Source organism: Tamandua tetradactyla, chromosome 1, assembly GCF_023851605.1.
Source record: "Tamandua tetradactyla isolate mTamTet1 chromosome 1, mTamTet1.pri, whole genome shotgun sequence".
In the NCBI taxonomy this organism is placed as follows: Eukaryota; Metazoa; Chordata; class Mammalia; order Pilosa; family Myrmecophagidae; genus Tamandua; species Tamandua tetradactyla.
The window spans coordinates 156,661,128-156,684,866 of NC_135327.1; the positions used below are offsets into that span (position 1 = coordinate 156,661,128).

At 35.1% G+C, this 23,739-nt stretch overlaps 1 protein-coding gene across 10 annotated transcripts in view; it reads left to right on the plus strand.

Annotated features, from left to right (window-relative positions):
* ST7 (suppression of tumorigenicity 7) overlaps positions 1 to 23,739 on the plus strand; it is a 377,376-nt gene that overhangs the window by 84,600 nt on the left and 269,037 nt on the right. The window contains exon 1 of one of the 10 annotated variants that reach the window (XM_077116117.1): positions 2,539 to 4,118. The exons of the other annotated variants lie outside the window; for them this stretch is intronic. Within the exon in view, the coding sequence (XP_076972232.1) occupies positions 4,106 to 4,118 (13 nt within the window). The 5' untranslated portion in view covers positions 2,539 to 4,105. Of the gene's footprint in view, positions 1 to 2,538; positions 4,119 to 23,739 lie in introns of those variants that run through there. 10 annotated transcript variants of the gene reach the window in all.

Consider the following 23,739-nt stretch of genomic DNA (forward strand, 5'->3'; position numbering starts at 1 on the left):
GCAACCTGGAATGAATGGTGATAAGCCTGAGAGAGCAGCAGAACAAAATAAGATCTTAGGTAAAGTCTGTTCTGATGTAGTAGTAAAGGGAAGTCGGGGTGAGACATAACCTGAAGGTATTTTGACCTAGCTCTAACATGTTGATGAGAAGAGTGAGACTTGAGATTGGAGGCAAAATCCATATTATGATTTCTGAAATGTGGGAAAATTGAGAGTGAGCATTTATAATCTAACCCTGGGGTTTTAAAACATAATAACTGAGTGAGTCATCGTATGTGTCAGAGATACAAAGTAGGATATTATGGTAAAGTTATGGTTTTCGGGTTTAAGAGGGAAGGGTAAAGTACGCATTCCCCTACTCTGGGGTATGTGACAAGTTTGGACTGCATATGTGTCCCTGGGGGCCTCTGCCTGACTTCACACAGCAGGCACTACTACAAGTAGGAAAGCCATGAAAGGAAAAGGGGAGTTATGTCTCAGCCCAGAGCTACCATCTACAGAAAACTGGGCTATTTCAATCAGTGTCCTGGGAGGAGGGAAATCCTTCAGAAATTTTATTGATGACACTTAAACTACAATGTCCTAAGAGATGTGAATGTCCAGGGCATGAATCTCCATTAGTTATTTATTTCTAAGTGTGTGTATTTGTCTACTGACCCTTGGGCTGCAGTTGCTGTCCTGTCTAGAGGAAGTAGTGTGCCTGTTAACAGGAGGACTCTGTTTGAGAGCATCAGCCAGTCAACATAAATGCGCTGGAAGAGTGCAGTACACTCTGGCTGTCTAGTTTTATACCCTCAAGGGGCTGTTCCCAAAGCCCTTGAAAGATGGAAAAGTGGATAGTGTGGGCTAGATTAGGAGGAGCCGTTAACTGCAGCAAATTGAGCTTTCTCATCCAATGGTAATTGGCTTGAAATAAAATCTTGGATCATTAGAGTTGGACTAGATTTTAGGAATAATCCAGTTCAACCAACTCATTTTACCAGTGAGGAAACAGAGACCTGCGGGGTGGGGGGGTGTGCTTCAGAACTTATCTAAGATCAGAGAAGTAATGAAGCAGTATTTGGGCTAGACCCCACATCTCTTCATCCAATAGCATGCTTCTTCAACCTGTACTAGAAGGGGGTTAAATTATAGCAGGAATCTTGATTGGGGTTCAGGAGCACCGTATGGGCCAATGCTGAGTCAGTAAATTCCAATTAGAACAGTGGTTCCTTGGCCATAGGCTTAAAACAGGTGACCTGAGATGAACGTTTGTCTCTGGTTGCTTATTACTACACTTTGGATAGGACTATGATGTGATTGTGTGTGGTAGCATCATGGCCCACCAACAAGTCTTATTCACTGAGGTTGAGTTAAGGAAGAGAAGATTCTCAGGGAGATAGCTGGAGGGGTCTGGTTAAAGCTCTCCTGAGTGAGGTTTGAATTTATAGTCAGATGAACCTGCCTTAGCTCTTCAGATTCTAGGCTAGTAAGATCTGCCGTGACATTTGGAGAACTGAAAAATAGAAAGGGATTTAGTGGTTGCTCAGTGTGTGGTAGGTAGCACATGTCCTTTTATGGTTGTAGCTCTCTGCACTTGAGTACTTATTTCTGCTTAACTAGTTCATGTAACTTCATTTTAAGCTATCATGACTAAACATCCCTTTCATTCTTAATTTTATATTCTATGTTGGAATTGAACATAGAATATAAAAAGAATTTTTAATAAATCCTGAACTAAGATATTTGGTAAACTTCAGGAATGGTTTTATTAGGAAGAATGAACCTAATTTTTGAAATTATTTTTCTTTTTTCTTTTTTTTGCTTTTATTTATCAGTTACCCGAGAGGTGATCCATAGTTATTAAAAAAAAGAAGGGCTTTGGAGCTAGGCTATGTGGGTTGAATCCTGACTTTGCTAGTTATTATGTGTGACCTTAGGTAAGTTATTTACCCTCTAAGCCTCAGTTTTCTCATCTGTAAAATTAGAATAATACCTCATAGTGGTCTGTGGGGTGAAATAGGTATAATTATATGATTTAGAACAATGCCTGGTAATATCAAGTATTATTTACATGTCATCAGATATTGTTCTAGGTCCTTCGTATATATACATTTTCTTTTTTTTTTTTTTTTTTGCGTGGGGTAGGCATCAGGAATTGAATTGGGTCTCTGGTATGGTAGGTGAGAACTCTGCCTGCTGAGCCACCATGGCCCGCCCCATATTCATTTTAATTTATGAGCAAACTGACACACAGGAAGGTTTAAAAACCTGCTTACCATCACCAGCTAATAAGTAGCTAAGATGGACTTGAACCTTTTCTGTTTTACTCAAACCCTGGCTCTTAACCATTCTGCTGGAGTTCTGAGCTGTGGCAAATCACTTTACTCTGGGTTGTAGGTTTTATATTCATCTGTCTTATACTCTTCTATTTTATATTTTTCATTCTGATATTAAAATGCATTTCTTAAAACATCTATGACTTAAGAATTATAAAATACAGGGAAGAATATAAAAATAAAGCAACCCCCACCCCCACCCTCCAAAAACATAATAAAGCAACTGTTCATAATATACTGCTACTCAATTATATAGGAACTTTAAAAATCCGTGATAACTGTGCTAAATTGTGAAAGGCAAAAAATATCATTTAGATTGACATCTGATAATGGCTATTGGTGTTTCCACAGACTTGTATGTTGTGGAAATTAAGATGTTGGTTATTATTTAGACATTTTGAGCCTACCATTTTAAGAAAATATTTGCACATCTTTAATACCTGGAAGAAACTATATCAAAATTTTATGCCTCATGGAAGGTTCCCCAATCAGTACTTTTGATTAAGAAACACAGAATTAAGGTCCAGGAAGTGAGATGGGGCTACTTAGCAACAGTGACAGGTGAAGTTAAAGAGAATAAGGAGATAACAGCTTTTGACTGAGTTCTTAGCAGAATGATGGTGTAATGGGATATGCTTAGTGAAGCATTGACTTTGTGAGTAATTGAAGTGATGTTTTCATATTTACTTCATAAAATTAATGGGGAGATTTATTAAATAAGAATATTAAGCACAGATTTTATAGGTTTCTATACTGTCATACTTCTGATATTGTATTGAAAACTAGAAATCATTTGTTATAGCATTGCCGACTTTGTAATTATTTTATAAGAAACTTATTCAGTGAAAAAGAAACAAAAACAGAACAAAACATGCAGCTACTCCACCAAAACCACTCTAATCAACCCAAACCTTATTTCCTCAAAATAGCTGCAATTTTGCGGTTGTTTACTACAAACCTAAATTGTAAATTGTTCAACCATTCTGATAACTATAAAAAACGAAAACTGATAAAAAAATTAGTTAACTAATTAAATCTCATCTCTGGGTAAGGTAAAGAATTGTTTCAAGATGAAATAGCCATTGTTCGTTTAGTTTTAGGTGGGCACACTCAAGATCAGAAACAATTGGCAATGAAGAAAGAGATGGTTCAGGGGGACATTGCATCAGATGGAATCTGTCTCCGTATGACCATATGTTCTTTTCATGTGATATCTGTTTTAGGACTTGTAAGTTGGAGGTCTTAGATAAACTTTCAGGGATCTTTCATCATCTTGATTGGATTTGTTTTCAGATTAATCAAATGTATTTCAAATGGATCAAATATGCATGCTATCAAATGAATGACATGACATATTCCAGTCTTCTTAATAATTTGGATGCTGATTCCTTTCTGGTTGTGGTTTTGTAACACTGAGTACTAGATGAATGAAATATGAATTTCTTGTGTTCTTTTTTGCTTAGAGAAGTAAGATAATTTTCCCCCTTAGGTCTAACTTAATAGGAATAAAATGGGAAAAAGTTTTTTTGTTTCTGTTTTTAAATAACCGTTGTTTTCTGAGAGAGACTTTCTAAGGATGACTTAAAAAACAAAACAAAACAGGGAAAGGAGAGCAGAACTGACCGTTGTAGCTTGAGTCGAGAGATAAGCAGAAGTGTGGGTGTGCTTAATGTCACATGGCAAGAGGCTGTCCCCAGAACAGTTTGGCTGTCCTGGGAGCTGTTTCATTTTGTATCTGATAGAGTTGTACTTTGGAAAATAGCTGGTTTCTTGACTTCTGATTCATTATGGATTATACAGGTAAAATTAAATTTACAATATTTTTCATCCATATAATTGCATAAAATATATTTTAAAAATTATATTGGTTGTGTTTGTACTTTTAAAAATATTGTATGTCAATTTATTCCTGATTATATGAGTTTGTTTTAGACAAACTGTGATTAATTTAGGATAAGGACTTCGGGGGATTTCTCAGACATACCCTGCAGATCTGTTGCTTCTTTTATTTCAGTTTGGGTCATAGTTGAACAGACTTAAAATAAACTGCAACTCGTAATTAATTCACAGTTCTCCCTTCTGGACTTAAAGGTTTAAAGTGCAAACATCTTAGTTCAGATTATGCCCTACAGAGAATGAAATATACAAACAGTCTATACAGAGCTCCTGGTTTCTGTTAATCGTTTTTGGCATTGTGATGATTATTTCTTGCATGTGTGTGGCCATATCGTTTAGATGAAATTAACAGAATGATTTGAATTTCAGTTTTTATGTAAATTTTCTAAGTATAAAATGTGTCCATGTGTTTTTTTTTTTTTTTTTGATGGATAATTAGCTTCTTCCTTTTTTTTTCTTTTATGTGGGCAGACACTGGGAAGTGAACCTGGGTCTCCGGCATGGCAGGCGAGAACTCTGCCATTGAGCCACTGTTACCCACCCAGCTTATTCCTTTTAGATTGCATAGCCATGATCTCAATTTCTAGTTTCATTGAACCGTTATTGGTTCAGGTTTAAGAATAAAGTTGACACTAGACTAACTGTGGGTGGTGGTTCTGAATATACAGATTCCCTTAAATCTGGCAGGGTGACATGGGTGGGTGGGATGGGAAGTGGTGATAAGGAGGGTAGGGCATGGGTTTTTACCCATACTTGTTCAATCAGTTCAGAATTAATTACTCTAAATTCAAAACTTTGGGTAATGGTGACATTGTTTTCTGACAGATTACTTTTAAACTAAAGCACCAAGGCTTTTGGAAGGGTATTCCCCCAGGGCAGAGACTCACCTTCCATACCAATGTAATGAGAAAATTCCAGGGTGCTTGCAGATTAAGCTCTAATATGTATTTTCTGTAAATGATACTTTTAGACCTGTAGTGGATCTTTGACAAGATAGCTGATTATGGTGTACAAATCTAATTTTTGTGAAACCGGAAGTTTAAAATGTAGCTTTTAAGAGCTTGCTATTGAAAAAACTTTGTGGTGAATTTTTTTTTTTAAAGATAAACATCTTAATTGGCCGAAACATATTTATTCTGTGAATCCATATTTTCCAATTTTAGGGTTTCTTTAAAGCAAGTATACCTGTTTCTCTGTGTGTGTTGATTTTCTTTTTCTCACAAGTTTAGTGTACTAGAATTTTTGTTCCAGGGATCTGAAATAAAATGTACCTACCTTTTGGAAGGCTCACTGTATGTGGGGTACTGTGTGGAAGAAGGAAGGAACACATCTTAAAGCCACATGCAAAGAAATCAAATTTCTAAAATCCTACGAGGAAGCTTTACTTTGAGTACACTTTTAATTATAAATTTATATCTTTTAAAAAAGGAACAGAGTCATTTGCTTAATTCTTTCATTTTTCTATAGTTTGGATATTGCCATTAAATGCTTTTCTGTTGTTTTTAAGTAATATTGTATATATATTTATGGTTGAGATTTTAAAAGACATTCTACTTTAAAGTACTAAATAGACATCAAGAGAATACTAAGAAAATGAAAACTTTGACGTGAACAAAAGAGATGGTTCCAAAGAAATTCACAGATGTGACACTCTCAAAATTGGTTGTATGTACTCTGGAGAGAATATGTGATTCAAGTTCTTACCACGTTAATAAGGATATCAGTTAAATGAATTATCTGTGGTAAGGAGTTATTTGACTTTTTTCTTCTATGGGACTTCTATAAACGTTTACACTTTTAAAAATATAGGTATATTTAACCTAGTAAACTTTGATGAGAGCTCATATATTTTCCATTCATAGGAGAATGAATGCTTTTGAATTAGGAAAGATAATTTATTTTGCAGACAGTACAATTATTCAGTACCACCACTTTTGTACTCATGACATCATTACAGCACTGAAAGGAGATCTCTTCCAATAGCAAATGGATATTTGAAGGTACGAGAATACATTTATTATGATTGTTTTTTGTTTTTTTTACTTACAGGGGCACCAAGTCCTCCTGTTTAGGACCTTGCATTTACTATTCCCTCTGTAATGCTCTTTCTTCTATTTTCCATGTAGTTTCACCTCACTTTTTTTAGGTCTCTGTTGAAATTCATCTTTTCAGAGTAACTTCCATGATAGTTTTACCTCTAAAATAACCCTCTCATTCAATCATTCCCTATCATTTTTTAGAAAAATATTTTTATTGATAAATCATCAAACACATATAATCCATTCATGGTGTACAATCAGTGGCTCACAATATCATCACATAGTTGTGTATTTATCACCATGATCATTTCTACAACATTTTCATTACTCGAGAAAAAGAAATTAAAAAAAAAGGAAAAAACTCATACATCCTATACCCCTTTTCTCTCCCTCATTGACCACTAGTATTTCAATCTACCCAATTTATTTTTCTTTTACTCCCCTATTATTTATTTATTTATTTAATCCATATTTTTTACTCATCTGTCCATATGCTGGATAAAAGGAGCATCAGACACACGGTTTTTACAATCACACAGTCACATTGTAAAAGCTATATCTTTATACAATCATCTTTAAGAATCAAGGGTACTGGATGACAGCTCAACAGTTTTAGGTACTTCCTTCCGGCTATTCCATCCAATACACCATAAACTAAAAAGGAATATCTATATAATGCATAAAAATAACCTCCAGGATAACCTCTCAACTCTGAAATCTCAGATACTGAAACTTTATTTTATCTCATTTCTCTCTTCACCATTTGGTCCAGAAGGCTTTCTGAATCCCACGATGTCAGGTCCCAGCTCATTTCGGGAGTTCTGTCCCACGTAGCCAGGGAAATGTATGCCCCTAGAGTCATGTCCCATGTAGTGGAGAGGGCAGTGAGTTCACATACTGAGTTGGTTTGGAGAAACAGGCCACATCTGAGCAACAAATGAGGTTCTCTGGGGGTGACTCTTAAGCATAATTATAAGTAGGCTTAGCTTATCATTTGAAGGAATGAGTTTCTTATGGGTGAACCCCAAGATCAAAGGCTTACCCTGTTGATTTGGTTGTCCCCACTGCTTCCAAGAATATCAGTTCTCCAAATGTGGGAATTGAACATTTCCTCCTTTCTCCCCAATCTCCCAAGGGTGGCTTTGCAAAACTTCTTTATTCAGTGTCCAAATTACTGGGATATTATCAGGGCATCACACTAATCTGTACAAATCAACAAAACTCACACCTTATTTAAGATTCCATATACTTACGGTGTTCAACTACACTAGCCATACAACTTAAATTAGGAAATGCACTACCTAAAATATAAATTTTGCACCAAATAAACATCTCTCCTTTTGGTCTCACATAGAAGTTGAAGTTCTAAAATTATGAATGATATCATCCTTTACCCTGTATTCTGATCTACCCCAGTATTATGCATATTAGCTTCATTCATATTTCTGATCTACCCCAGTATTATGCATATTAGCTTCATTCATATTTCTGGTTGAGGTCTGATCACTTTTTCAGCTTTTTAAACAGGTCCTGTATGGGGTAGTGCTGACTTTGATAGCTTTAGAGCTTAAGTCTGAGTTTCAGGTGTCACATAAATACTTGAAGTTTCTGGGAATGACCAGATTATTTACAAATAGCTCAGTATCTCAGAATTTAGAAATAACAGTTACAACTCCTGAATATATGTGACTGCTATAAGAGCTTACAATCTAGGACCCTTTACAATAAGCCTCAACTTGATAACCCATGCTCTTGACTTCAGTTTACCGAGTTTGTATATTATAATTAGTCCATATGAGTGAGGCATGATAATATTTGTCTTTTTGTTTCTGACATTTCATTCAACATACAATCCTTAAAGTTCATTCACCTTGTTGCATGCCTCACAACTTCATTCCTTCTCGCTGCTGCTCAGTGATCTGGCTGTATGTATATACCACAGTTTCCCCTTCCATTCCTCGGCCTTAGGCCACGGCCTACCCTTAGGCCACGGCCTTCCATTGTGAATTCTGAGCACTGCGGCCATAAACACCAGTGTGCACATGTCCATCGGTGTCCCCACACTTAGTTCCTCCAACTATGTACAGAGATATGGGGTTGCAGGATCATATGACAACCCCCCCCACTCCCTATCTTTTAATTTCTCTTTATCTTTCTTGATAACATATCTTGCCACTTGACGTATTACATAATTGTCTCAACTACTGAACTAAAGTTCCATAGGGGAAATTTTTTGTTCATGGTGGTACCCCTAGATGCAGAACAGTAGACTCCCAGGAAATAGGTGTTAAGTGAATAGATTTGTGTTAAGTGAATACATGAATGGGGGTTTCTTCTAAAAGGAACTATTGATTTGCTTTAAGATTTTCACTATTATCTTTCTTAATCAGCAGCATTCTGATTTAACAATATTTCAATCACTAAATTATTTTGAATATTAATATTTTCTTTCATTGCTAACTTTACCCTAAAATCAACAGTACTCTCTTTACTAATGGAAGGACAAGGTTGCAGGCAGGGAAAATTAAACAAAATGAATACTCCAAAGGGCACTTTGGTTTTAGAATGTATTATGTGATTTTTTTGTGTGTAGGAGGAGGGGGGTGATGATCAGATGTATCCTTCTTTCATTATGTTTTCATTAGGCAACACATTAAAAATTGTCTTCATTCCCAGAGTTTATAACAGCTTACTAGAGGAGAGAATTGGAGTGAACTAAACTTTTGGAATAATTTTTGTTAAAGATGAGTCTTCAGCTGTGTAACTCCAAGCCTTCTAAAGTGTTCAGAAACGTATCAGGCCTTCAGGGATTATACAAACCTTAATAGAAGTCAGAGGGTGTCATATGTGTTCAGTTTTGCTGGCAGTTAAGATGCTTACTTTTAACACACTGATATTGTTATAGTTGTCTAGAAAATAGACAACTTGCAAGATATTGTAGCCTTTAAGTTGCTCTTAGAAATTTGTACCAAGAAATACATATACGTTCTCAGAAAAATGCATTAACATATACATGTGTGACACCTACACATATGAGCTGAAAAAGGAGCTACATAAAATGAGTTTAATAACAGCAACACAGTTATTGCATTTAGAACAAGGACTCCTGTTTGAAAATCTCTCTTATCCAGGGACCAGTTTTCTTATTTTACTTGTCTGTTTGCCTTTCCTATGGCCACATCCCTCTGCTATTTGTGTGGCTATTCATTTGCAACATCTAGTATACAATTTAAAATAGACTTTATGTATGATAGTATTCTGGCTTAAGGTTCGAATCTTTTGAAGTGTATATTGCTTTCTACTTGGTACAGTTATATCTCAACACTATTATTGGTTTTCTCCCCTGGTTGTTGACCCAACAGATTATTTTTGGAGAGATGGATTTTTCTTTCTTAATTTTTACAATTGTCAAGTTGTAAATTTTTTGTCATTTTTAGTTTTCTTTGGTGACCTTTCTTTCTCTTTTTAAAGAATTTTTTTCTTCTATATTTCAATTGATTTCTGTCTTCCTTTTATTTTAGTTGAATCCCTAAAGTATTTTTGATAATTATTTATTCATTTTTTCCAGAAGAATTGTGGTAAAGTTGTTCATAACATATCTTTTGGAATCTTACATCCTGGATTTGAATCTGGCTTATCATTAACTACCTGTGTGACCTTGGCAAACTATTTAACCACTTGTCAAGTGGGTATGCTAATGGTATCTATCTTGTATTGCTGGTACGAAGATTTAATGAGTTATATATGTATATATAAATGTACATATAAATAGTGCCTGTGCCTGCACATATTAAACACTCAGTAAATATTAGTTATTATTATTCCTTCCTATAACAAAAAATTTGTTTTTTATCTTATGTAGCATCATCATGCTTTCTTCACCATGGTTAAGCATTTTCAGTAAGCTAATGGTCCAGTTACCTTGAATGAATTATAGTACATCCGTATAGTGGAATATTATAGTCTTTGAAAGAATGAGATGATTAACATATTTTGATAAAACTACTAATAACATTTTTAGATAATTTAATGTTTAAAAATTATCTATATATAGACACGTCTTTGTAAACATGAGACAATATTGGGAAGAGTATGTGCCTTGAATGAATGGGCAGAGAGGAGATTTGAGTTTCCATTTTTGTATGATTTTAAAAGTGGTGGGATTATTGGCAAATATATATATACACATATATACATATATAATACATACATATATTATGTATACATATATATGCATATATAAGAAGTATGCATAATATAATGTGTATACATATATATTAACTTTTTGTGCATTTCAATATTTTAATTATTAAAACAAGAGAAAATTAAAGTTCTTAATTTGGCTCTTTTGGATTAGGCATTTTAATGAAATTCTACGTACTTCTTTTAGTGTTTTTGGTTTTACCTGATTTCTAAGAATCAAGTAATGCAGGAAGACTTTTACTTTCAAGTGAGTCAAGAGACAAAGTACTGATATCTTCAGTTATTTCTCTGTGTTGGTATATGCAAAAGAAACGTGTTCACGGGTCACAAATGCCCACTCATACAACAACCTTTAAATGATTGAGTTACTGTGGAAAATTATAGAAATCCTCTTAAGGCAAAATGAAGAAAAATAAGGGAAAAGGAGTAGGATAGAAGAAATATGTATGTTAATATGTTCCTAGAATAATGATTTTCACATTTGAATAATAGTTGTAAAATAATTAATAATATAATTACTAATATTTGAGTACTCACTGTGTGCCAAAGCAGTGTGTTAAGCATTTTACTGTTATTTTATTATCACATTTATGTGTATTTATGCACTCAGAATGAGTGTAATAGTATGTATGTTTTTGTATTTGTGCTTGAATGTGTACAACCCTTGATATGTCAGTCTACTATAAGCTTAGAGAGGATAACAGTGAACTCTTCTGTAATTATTTTTAATGGCAGATTATTTTTTATCATTTCTGATATCCTTAACTCCTTTGTAAAAGTTCTATTTACTGCATAAATCCAGTAATCCTGATGTGTATGATACTTTTGTGCTTTTAGTTGCTACAAAGCCAGTATTTAAATTTCTATGATGTTTATTTCACTGCTTCGTGTTATAAGATGAAGATCTAGTCAGGACCGGGAACATATATGTGGCTCTTGGTCTTGTGCATTTTATGACAAAAGAATCCCCTTTGAATCACACTGCTACCCTGAAGCCCCTGGAGCCTTTGGCTGAAGCAGCGCAGTTGGTCTGTGCAGTGTTCCTGACGTCATCCAGTGTATGCTTAAGCCCTGCTATTGTCTTACTGCTATAGCAGGGCTGGGATTGCAGTATCCGCTGTTTCTGCTGCTCCCAGTCCTGTTCCTGCTATTACCTAGTGTTGCCTCGCTGCATCCCAGAAGAGGCACATAAGCCTTCCTTTGCCTATTGGATTTTCAGAAGCAGCTCTTTGGGTTTTGGTTCTGTAGGAGAGCTTGCTTTTCAATCACACGGGAGAAAACGAGCTCGTAAGAGAATCAGGCAGCTGGATCACAGTTTGGACTGCATTGTCTGGCTTCATGACCCCTGCTGTGTAGCCGGCTCATCTCTTCCTTCTCACGCCTACTCTCCTTTCTCCTCGCCTTTTTCGTTCCTTCTTTCTTTTCTTTTTCTTTTTTCTTCTGATTTTTTTAAAAGCAGCGTCTGGAGCCAGCCATGTTTGGCACTGAGTCTTCATGTAAGTAAATGGATCCCACTTCTTGCTATTTAAAAATCTGCTTGCTGTCATGGTTTCATTGGCTTGGAGTTCGTGTTCACTTTGCCTTAGGTAATTAACAACATTTGTATTTTGGTTCTTAATTACAAAATAATTGGTCTCAGGGAAGGTACTCTGCTTTACTGGGTTATTCATCCTCATGAAGGCCTGGGATGTCAGCGTGGTCAAAATCAGGGAGGAGGAGAAGAAGCCAGGAATCTAGGCAGTGTCTCTAGAACGTGTTAATTGATGGGATCAGGTCTGTCATTGATCTATTGTTGTGGGTCCCCTAATGGTGCTTAAACCCTGAAATAGGTACTGGGAGGATCTGAGATGATAGGTTTTATTAGAAGAAAGAAAGGGTTTAAAATTTTACCTTAAGGGAGAAAAAGGTAACATTATACCCCTCTCCTCCTTATTTTATTTTATTTTTTTTTACAAAAACATGAGTGGACATTATATGTAGATTTAAAAAAAATAAGAAATAAACCTTATCTTTGAACATGAATTTATTGTTACACAGTGTTTGAGTTTTGATATGCTGGATAGTGTCATAGTCCAGCAATATCATATGTATCTTAAAACTTGCACAATGAAATCGCTTTGGTGCAGAGCAGGCCCTGCTCAATGAGATAGGCTAGACAGCAGTTGTAGACAGCTAAAATTGCTACTTAAGAAATGGTGACTAATCTAAGTTACGTGTGGATTATTTAATATTGGGTGTAGAATAATATAACTCGTTAATGCAGTTCCACAGGCTCTCCAGAATATTTTGTTGTGGACCATAAGCAAAGGTGACAGTTAAGAATTTCTGAATCACTCAACCTGGTGGCCTGGAATATTAAAACTTGGCAAAGCACTGTCTTTGGGAGGGTCGGGTTAGGGCAGGAATTTAGGAAACACTTTTCTTATGAAGTTGTAACTTGGCCTTTTTTTCCTGATCTCAGGTGATTAGTGTTGACTATTTGTGTATAGCTGCTGGTTATTCCAGAATAGTAGCATTTCAAGAGAGTTAGTAATCCTCAGCTCTTTTGTTTCTTGATTGGCTTTTTTAAAGCATTAATTATTTTTGTTGTTTCACTGTGGTAGCTTACTTCTCTGAAACTACCACATTGCCTTTTATCAAGGTCTAAATAGAATAACAGTGAAATGAAATGCCCTATTCAGCATGTGATATTATTTTCTACCAATTAAAAAGTATTTTTGTTAATTCACTTAATGGTGGGTATAGTTGCATCCAAGAAATTAGGGCTATCCAAAAAATAGGATTATTATGTTGCAAAGATCTTCCAGTTTAATTTCAATCCTGGAATTTTATGTAGAAACCTAGATATATACAGAAAAACGTACTAAAGGAATATTAGTCCTATTACTTTGTTTAGCTGAAACTGTCAGTTGAAGGCTTAGTGTGGGAGTCTCTAGGTTCTTGGACTAAGGACTCTTAATGTTGTCTGGCCAGGTTTACCAAGCCAACACAGACTTTCTTGATTTTCAAACCTGATCTTTTAATAATATTACTTATATGCTATATGGTATGTTTGAAAACTACTGATTACTTTTGGTCTCCATAGCTACCAAATTACTGAAGAGAACAGAATACTATTTAGAAGACAGAATGCAATCATGCAGGGTTATAGCCATTTTTGACTTGACTGATGTTTTGTTCCTTGCTTGTCACTGGAAGACCACAGATAGGCTTATACTGTTGGTGGTCTTAAGTGTTGAGAGTGGACTGCCATTTTTAGTTTAAGAGAAGTCCTAAACTTGTGCTCAGAGTTAAGACAAGTATATTGTCTTTGTATTCTAAATATAGCTTTACAGTCCTTTGATTTCCACCTTTTGGAGGCTATTTATAGGCTTAAAACTAGCATGTTCAGAAAAATAGGTACATTTGAAATTCTTATCAGTTCAGAAGGGATCTGAGGAATCATCCAGTATTCTTACTAAACTCTTAAAATAAATACTTGTTTAAATATCTACTCTGTGAATGACCCTGTGCTAGGTTAATTTTTTTCTAAGATATTCTGATTTCACAAGTTCTTAACTTTGATTTTTGGTTTCAGTGCGTTAGTTGTACTGGATGCTTTTACTTTTAAAATTGAGATATGATTTACATACAATAAAATGCATAAGTTCAAGTGTGCAGCTCTGTGAAATTTTGCCCTTGTTTAAGCACTGGTAGTGCAACCACTACCCAGATGAAGATATAGAACATCTCCATTACCCCAGAAATTTCTCTTGTGCCCCTTGCCAGTCAGTATTAATTCCCCTCATCACCAAGAAGTAACCACTATTCTGACTTCTTTTGCCAAAGATTTGCTTTGTAAATGGCTCTTTTTAATTTTTTTTTTTCTCTTCTTTGCTCCTTTCTCTCAGAGGAGGAAATGGTAACATCTTCATTTTCAAATACTGGATTAAGTTGATTTTGTGTTTTAGACCTTGAGGTCAGGAATTTGCAATAGCCTGGTATCACATTATAACATGTTTTGTCTCACTGACATAGTATTGCTTGATTTAAATCCAAAAAAAAAAAAAGCCTTAAAAACAACAAAAACTTCCATGGAAGAGTAGACCCTGCCTCATCAAAGTTAAAAGACTTACACAGTTATAGTAACAGATTTAACGAATGCTCTTTATGTCTGCATTGGCCTATTTTAGGTATAATTTTAGTGAATATCTCCAATAGTACCAGTGCCACCTCACTGACTCAGTGGATCTGAATCTCCACAGTTGTGTAGATTGGCCACAGCCCATCTCTGTTGGGCCCACTTTGAATTGGAAGTGCTCTATGATATGTGTACACTCACCATTGCAAAGCAAGAAATGTAGATTCTCTAACCATCTTTGTTACCATCTTGATATATTTTCCTGAGGTTTACCTTTACTGAATTTCCTATGTCAAAAATGGGAGTATTGGGTGGTGCCATGGTGGTTCAATGGCAGAATTCTCACCTGCCATGTCTGAGGCACAGGCTTGATTCCAGTACCTCCCCATGCAAAAAAAAAAGCAAAAAGAGTCTTATGTCTGCTCTTTATATGCTTCAAGAAATGTAATTTTAGTTTTGGTGGTCAGAATAATTTAGGTTTAAGAATAAAGTACTATCAAAATTTTGTTGAGTGGGTGGTAATTAAAATGTGTATTTTGGGTACTTCATTCGATAGTTTATATTTTAAAATCGATAAATTGAATTCCACAAAAAGGTCTTGAGTATTTTAGAAAAGAGAAAAAATTTTTCATCTTTTCTTTTTGAGGATAAGGAAAATTGGTTTCACACTTCTGCCTTATGGTTACACCATTCTTGATAAAATTGACTATTTTCCAAAGAGTAAATACTTCAATTACGATTAACATTTACTCAATTAGCATTTATTGGACTCAGCCTTCCCCCATTTTCCCTTCCAGTGGTTGTTTCAAATCTCAATGGTATTGAATGGTATCATTTAAGATATACTGTGGTGGGAATTGTGCGCTGCTCTGAGCCATTAATGTTCCTTCCAAAGCCTTATTAATCCATTGAAGAGAGCAACACTTTATCATCTTTTTAGAAGCAGGGTGCCGCTGGTTATGTCATATAATTCCACCTCCCCAAATTTTGTTATAGTTGTTTCAAATTGAAGAGAATATCTAGGGATCTCTAAAGGGGGAAAAGTCTTCATTAAAGGGCCTATAAGGAGGTAGTGTAACATCCACCTACCTGAGTTTAGTGGTGATGGGGAAATGGTGGGCACATGCGTCAGGAGTTCACTTTAGGACCTGTGTTTGGCCCACATGTCTTCCCTGCCGTTCTCTGGATACCTATGTCTACCCTACAGCCGAATGCTAGGGAGCATTTGAGGAACCTGCCCTATCCCGTGTGATTTCTCTTTGTTGGGCTCCAAAGGTTTCAGTTTGGTCTTTTATTTTTGTTTTTGTTACTTATAAATGCATTCAGTTACAACTGACAGCTTCTCAGTTCTGCTAGTATGATACCATGTTATGAAGAGCAAGGTAATTATGTCAATTTGGGGCAGTTGTGTGGAAGATAGTCAAATGAACATTCTCCAGCAATGTTAGGTTACTAAGATGCTGTATAATTAAACAGGCATCTCTTTGATAGAGAAAAAATGAGTCACAGTTCCCTTTTAGGTGCATTTCAGGACCATTCTTGACAGTCAGTCATATGTGATTTTTTAAACCTGGGTCTCTTGTTTTGGTGTAGTTTCTGTGAATGTGGATTGAGATATGAATAGTGACTATGGTTATTAAAAAATGACTACTCACAACTGGACCATTTATCAGTAGTATAAGTACTTTGTCCTGAAATAATTGTCAGATGCTGTTTTGTTTTTTTTTTTGCTGTCACTATGTTTGTCCATTTTAGTACTATATTTTGTTTTCCTTTTTATTAGTATTTCTCATATGAAACTAGGTAGTTTAGGAACACAAGCCATTTTCCTCTCCTATAACTTTGATCTGACTGTATTTAATATTTACCGGTAGTAGATTTTAGATGCTTTCATCTTACTAAAAGAAAATACATAAATCTGCACATGAAATGTCTTCCAAGTCTGTGTTCAGAATATTGAATTTAAAAGAAAAATACTATTATATGACTTTAGATAACGGAATGCCACAGTCTGCTAAATTCACAAATATGGAAACATAATTATGGACCACATGGGATTTATGTTGGGACACAGTCACACTGGAGCCTGGGAAGCTAAAGATTATATAATATTCTTGACTTTTCTTACTGTATCATCTTTTCTTTCCTTGTGACAACTTAACTTCTGACATATAATTTCTAATATCAAAATACTATTTTAAAATAAATAAGATAGGAAATTTTTTTGTCTGGATATTTATATACTTACACTTATTCTACTAGTACAGAAATAGAACAAAAATACCTAGTGGTTATTTTTAAATTCTCACTCTGATTTCTTTTTCTATTTTCATTTTGGTATTGGTTTCCCTAATTGGTTAGTCTAGTTTATTTAGCAGAAATTACACGAATTTTCAATAATCTATTATTTTCATTGTCACAATGGACCAGATTCATATCCTGTATAAACTGTGGGGAGTCTATGCAGGAAATTACCATATATGGAAACTTTCCCCATAGACTCCCCATGGAGTTACACAGGATGTGAATAGGATTCATTGTTGTTAAAGATTTTGAGCCAGAAAAGCCACTGATCCACATATATTTTCTAAACGTTAATAATGTCCTTGCATTAAGTTATGTTCAAATGCTATTAAACTTTCAACATGAGATTATCTGATATATTAGGATATGAATTGTATGTTCATTTCTTCATTGTAGTCTTAAAGAGTGTTGGTATCCCTCTGTTTTATCCTAAGAAGTGTAAAGCATTAGTTAACAAGCTTATTCATGTGTTTTAAATTAGAGAAGGAACACTCTTTAAAGGATTTTAAAGTCCTGTAATTAGTCCTATTTGCCACTAGAGTAGTAAATTGTAATTTTTCTCTATAGGGATTTTTGTATTAATAATGGATTCAGGTAATTATGAACTGAGAGTCAAAGATACAACTTAATACATGTTGTAGAAATGGCAATAACCACAATTCAGACTCATGACATGTGACTGAGTGTGCAGTGACTAAGTGCACACTCTCTGACACCTAATTGCCTGGATTCAAATCATGGCTTTATTACGTTCTAACAGAGACTGGCCTTCTATCATCTAAGCTCTCCTGGCCCAAAGTGTGACTTAGCCAGTGAGCTCTGGTATTAGGAAATTGTTTTTTTGGGATCAGGACATCTGTAACAGAGTGGGGTTTATCAAGGGTCGTGTGGAGAGAGTGGAGTCTAGCGGTTGGAAAAATTGGTTGAAGAAAGGGACATGTTGCTCCCTAATACTGGGTGGAAGTTCCAACATGGGGTTCTGTGAAGGGACTCAGTACCTGATCTGAAGGAAGGAGGTTGTGTGAAATCGGATGAAATGTGTTAGGGTTGGCAGACATATAGCATATTTTTTGCTTCTAGCCATCCCCATGGCAAGTGTCACTAATTGGTCACAGCACTTTTACAGGATTGGCTTAGGCCACTAAAGGTTGGAATATTCTCCACTTGCATTTCATCTGTGCAAGTGTTTGTACATTAGTTTGAGTTAGTAGTCACCTAAATAATATTTATATAAAATTGCTAACAACTACTGAATTAAGAAAAAAAATTGAGACTCCTAAGTTTCAGAAATGTCCCATTAGATACTTTGTGACACATTGTGTGATTCTCAGTAATCACATGATGGGTTAATGATTCAGAGCTACCACCTTTTTTTTTTTTGCCACAGAAAAAGATATATTTTATTGCATGTCAAAAACATTGAATAAACCTAATATTTTTTTATCATCATAATTGGCTTTTTTGTGAAAAATAACGTATATACAAAAAAACCAATAAATTTCAAGGCACATCACAGCAGTTAGTTGTAGAACAGATTTCAGAGTTTGGTGTAGGTTACAATTCCACAATTTTAGGTTATTAGATACTGGAAACTATAAGAAATATCAATATAATGATTCAGCAATCATACTTGTTTGTTAAACCCTACCTTCTCTGTATAACTCCAGCATCACCTTTGATGTTTCTCCCACTCTTTAGGGGTATGTGTGCTAAGCCCTTTCTAGCTTTTCTTGTTGGAAGGGGCTGTCAATAATATGGGATAGAGGGATGGAGCTAGTTGATGTTCTGAAGAGGCTGGCCCCTCTGCATTTCAGGACTTGCCTGGCTACCACTTTTTTTGTAGGAAATTTTTACCAATTGAAGACATGGAAAGGTATTTGACATATACTAGGCACTCATATTCTTTACAATTTGAATCTGCTGTGGTTTAAAGTAAAATCATTGGAAATATAATATATGGGTTTATCAGGAGTTAATAAGTTTAAGTTTTCTAGGCTGAGTTTATCACACATAACTGGCACACATTAGAAACATGTCACTGAACAACTCTTACCTGCCACCCTTCAAAGCAGGAGCAGATAACACAAACAAGAGCATATGGACTTTTATTACAGAATAGCACTTATTACTAAACCCAAATTTGTTATTAGCTAAAACAGATCATTCTCTTGCCATATACTGATAACTTGAATAGATCTGATCTAAGTTCACTTACCATTTTTTAAGGTTGTTAAATAAAAATGATGGGGCACTATAATCACAAGTTTATTTATAGTATGAAAACTGAGAATTGTTTATTTACCAATACTGTTGTAATTTCAGGAACTAGAAAATACAGTTTTCCATTTCTTTGTGACTATTTCAGACTTTTAAGGTTCAGGCTTGTTGGCATGTTATGGGGAGTGACAAGCCTGATTGGAATGCATTTAGATTAGGAAGTCACAGTGACTCCATTGGAGTATCCTTTACTCCTTCCTCCATTCATGGGTACTGCTAGAATACAAGAGTTAGAGGGAGGCTCTGGTAGAGTCTGGCATGAATCATCCCTTGGAAACTTGAAATTTCTCATCTGAAACTTTTCTAGATTTTAGTATAATGATGTTTTCGTTCTACTTATCTGTTGCTGTATAATAAGCCATCTGAAAGCATAGTGGCTTAAAATGATCATTTATTATAATCCTCCCCATTTCTGGGGTTGACTGGCCCCAACTGGTGGTTCTTGGAGTCTCATGCAGTTGCAATGAGATGTCTTTTGGGGCTGTAAGCCATCTGAAGGCTCAGTTGAGCTGACGGTCCAGGATAGCTCTCTCACAATGGCTGCTAGTTGAGGGTAGCTGTTGACTTATGGCCCAGCTGGGGTTGTAGGTTGGAATGTCTATATTTGGTTTTCCCTGTGGCTCAACCTTTTCCTATCATGGTGCTAGTTTCTCTGAGGGAGCATCTGAAGAGCGAGCATTCCTGAAACCCAGTTAGAAGCTACAAGGTCCCTTAGGAGCTAGTCTTCGACGTCCTATAAGTCACATTTGCAGCATCCCATTGGCCAGGGAAATCAGTAATGCCAACCTGGATTTAAGGAGAAGGGAATTAGACTCCTTCTTTTGGTGAAGGAATGGCAAGGTCACATTGCAGAAGAGCATTTAGTATGGAAAATACTGTAGTGACCATCTTTGAAAAATACAGTTTGCCACAGTGGTTTCCAAACTTTACACCAAGCAGTTGGCTCCCTAGAGGAGCTGCAGGGATTCTTTAAATCAGGAATTGGCAAGCTGATATTCTTGTAAAGGGCCAGAAAGTAAATATTTTAGGCTTGTGGATATACAATCTGTGTTGCAAGTACTCAACTCTGCTGTTGTAGCATGAAAGCTGTCATAGACCGTATGTAAATGAGTAAGTGTGGCTGTTTCAATAAAACTTTATTTATGGGCACTTTTAGTTTTCTGGCTGATAAAAGAAATATAGTGGATTGGTTTAAACAAAAGGAATTTGTTGACTCATGGTTTTAAGGGAAGGAGAAGTACAAAAATTGAGGAGTCAGCAAGGCAATGCTTTCACCCTGAAGATGCATCCTGGGGCTGACTGCTGCTAATTTTTGGGGTTCCTTGGCTTTTCCATCATAGGGCAATGTACTTTCCTTTCTCTTTTGGGCTCTGTTGACTCTCAGTGTCTAGCTTTTCATGGCTTCCTCTTTATTACAATTTACTTTGCTTATGGAAACTTTAGCGTATCAAGGGCCACCCTCATTCAGTTTGGCACATCTTAATTAGTAAAATCTCTTTAAAGGCCCTATTTATGGATAAGTTCGCACCCGTAGGACCAGGGTTTGTGAGTTGAACATGTTTTTTTGTGGGGGACATGATCGAATACCCCGTAGATACTGAAATTTGAATTTCATGTGCCAAAATATCATTCTTCTATTTTTTTCAACCATTTTAAAAATATAAAAAATATTCTTAGCTCAAGGGATGTACAAAACCAGTTAGTGAGCAGGCTTTGGTGCATGGGTCTTAGTTTGCTGTCCCCTGTTCTTGACATTTGATTGGAATTTAATTTTTAATTACTAAGAAACTAAATAATAGCAGGTACATTCACATATATAATTAATTTTAACATATTGGGTATTACTTGTAGATAAACTTATGATCTTATTGACTGTATATGAAATTTTGAATTTATAAATGTGTTTGTTTTGCATATTGGGCTTTTTATAATATTTTGTTTGGAGAAAAAATTCTGCTAATAATGACTTAAATAAATAAAACAAAATCCTGGGACATTGGGAGGTTGCAATTTTTAATCTAGTCTCAGAATAACACTAGGTGACAAAAGTAGGACACTATGTTGAGACTTTCTGTTTGATTCAGTTCCACAACTATTTACTGAATACAGAGGAATAGCATGTGATGCTGGAGGTAAGATAACAAAAAGCTTTTAAGAAAGTTGAAGTTCAGTCAATATGGGGTTGTGGCAGTGGGAGAGGGAGAGAAAGGGGGTACTAATATTAAAGCTGTATGTTTATTGTTCAATTAAGGCAATGGAGATGTGATTTTTTTGACACAGTGCTGATGAATCAAATAAAAATGATTTTCATTTGAATCGGTATTGTACGGTATGCAGAATATGACAAGGGAAACCAATTTTTTCTTTAAAATAATCACTAATTAATTTACATATAATAAAATGTATCAATTTTAACATTTGTTTGATGAATTTTGACAAGTTTGTGAATGCATGCAACCATCACTACAATCAAGATATAGAACTTTCCTGTCACTGCAGAATATTCCCTTGTGCCTCTTTCCTATCAATATCCCACACCCAGGCACACTTTGGTCTGCTCTCTGTCACTGTAGATCGGTTTTGTGTCTTTCAGAATTTCATATAAATAGAATCATACAATATATATTCCTTTGTGTTTGCCTTTTTTTCCTCAGTGTAATCTTTTTTTGAGATTCATGCATGTTGTTGTGGTATTGGTAGTTTATTCCTTTTTATTGCTGAGTAGTACTCCATTGTGAAAATAATATAATTGTCTTATCCGTTTACGTGTTGATGTTAGGTTGTATCCTGTTTTGGATTCTTAAGAATAAAGCTGCCATAAACATTCGCTGTAATTCTTTCTGTAAAATATCTTTGTGTCAAATATCTAGAAATGCAATTGTTGAGGAATCATTTTCCAAAGTGGTTAGCCCATTTTACATAACGACCAGCAATGTATGAGAGTTTCACTTGCTTCACATCATTGTCAGCACTTGATAATTGTCAGTCTTTTTAATTTTTGGTAATTTAGTGGGAGTGTAGTGGTATCTCCTGATTTTAATTTGCATCTCCCTAGTGCTTAAAGGTATTGAATATCATTTCATATATTTTTTTGCCATTGATATATCTTCTTTGATGAAGTGTTTGTTCAGATCCTTTGCCTATCCTAAAAATTGGGTTGTCTTGTTATTACTGAGTTTTGAGAATTTTACATGTGTTCTTGTATAAGTCCTTTATCATATATATATTGAAAATATTTTCCTATAGTTTGTAACTTTTCTTTTTATTTTCTTATGGTGTTAACTTTTTAATTTTGATGAAGTCCAGTTGATCAATTTCTCGTGTCCTATGTAAGAAATTTTTGTCTTGGCCCAAGGCCAAGAAGATTCTCCCCCTATATTTTCTTCTAGATATTTTATATACATCTATGATCTATTTTGAGGAAATTTTTGTGAATAATGTGAGGTGAGGGTGGAGGTTCATTTTTTTCATCAAATAAATATTTAGTTGTTTCAGGACCATTTCTTGAAAAAACTGTTCTCTCCTCCATTGAATTGACCCTCTGTCTTTAATTTCTGTATTTTATTCCAGTGATTTGTATGTTTATCCTTAGCCACTCCCTTAGTTTGATTGATATAGCCTTATAATAAGTCTTGAAATCAGACCTCTAGCCCTGTTTAATTTTTATAATTGTCTTGGCTGTATTAGATCTTTTCATTTCCATATAAATTTTAAAATTTGTCTGTCAGTTTCTACAACAAAACCTGCCAGGATTTTGCTTGAGAGTGTGTTTAACCTCTAGAGCAATTTCCAGATATTTGAGACTAACAGTATTGAGTTTTCCAATTCATGAACATGGTATAGCTCACCATTTATTTAGGTCTCTTAAAATTTCTCCAAATAAATGATGGTGAAACCAGTTATGAAATTAAAATAATAGTTAAGATTTATTTCAATGATAAAATAGTAATTATTTGAGAGGGAACAACTTACTTTCTCTCACTCAACCATTATATGTTTCTAGATGTATATGAAGTGTAAAGTGGTGGTATTAGTAAAATCTTAGTTTGAATTTGGTTGAAGGGCTTGTTTGAACTTGTGAAAAGTCTGAAATAGCATGAAAAATGAGATTATAAAAAACAAATTTTACCATCAAGAAGTCTTTTGGAATTATTTTAACAAATAGATGGTTTGCACTAAGAGCAATTAAAATTATGTTCATGTAAATGCTTCCTTTTTTGGCTCTTAAAACCATTGTTGTCTCTATATGGTGAGCTACTTCTTGCTCCATCTTATGTTATATTTTAGGAAATTACTTTATTGTGTTTTTTGTTTTCTGCATGAGTAGGCACTGGAAATTGAACCTGGGTCTCTGGCATGGCACGCGAGAACTCTGCCTGCTGAACCACCGTGGACCACCTTTTTACTGTATTTTAAAACTGAAGTTTATTGCTTCCTTAAGTGATCATATTTCTTTAATTAACAGGGTCTGCATGATGAGTTTTTGTATTCAGAAACAAGGTCCCTTCTTATGAGACTTTTTCTCTGATTCTGTTGGTTACAAGCTTTTTTAAAACCTGAAAAAATCTATGGATTTTTGGGA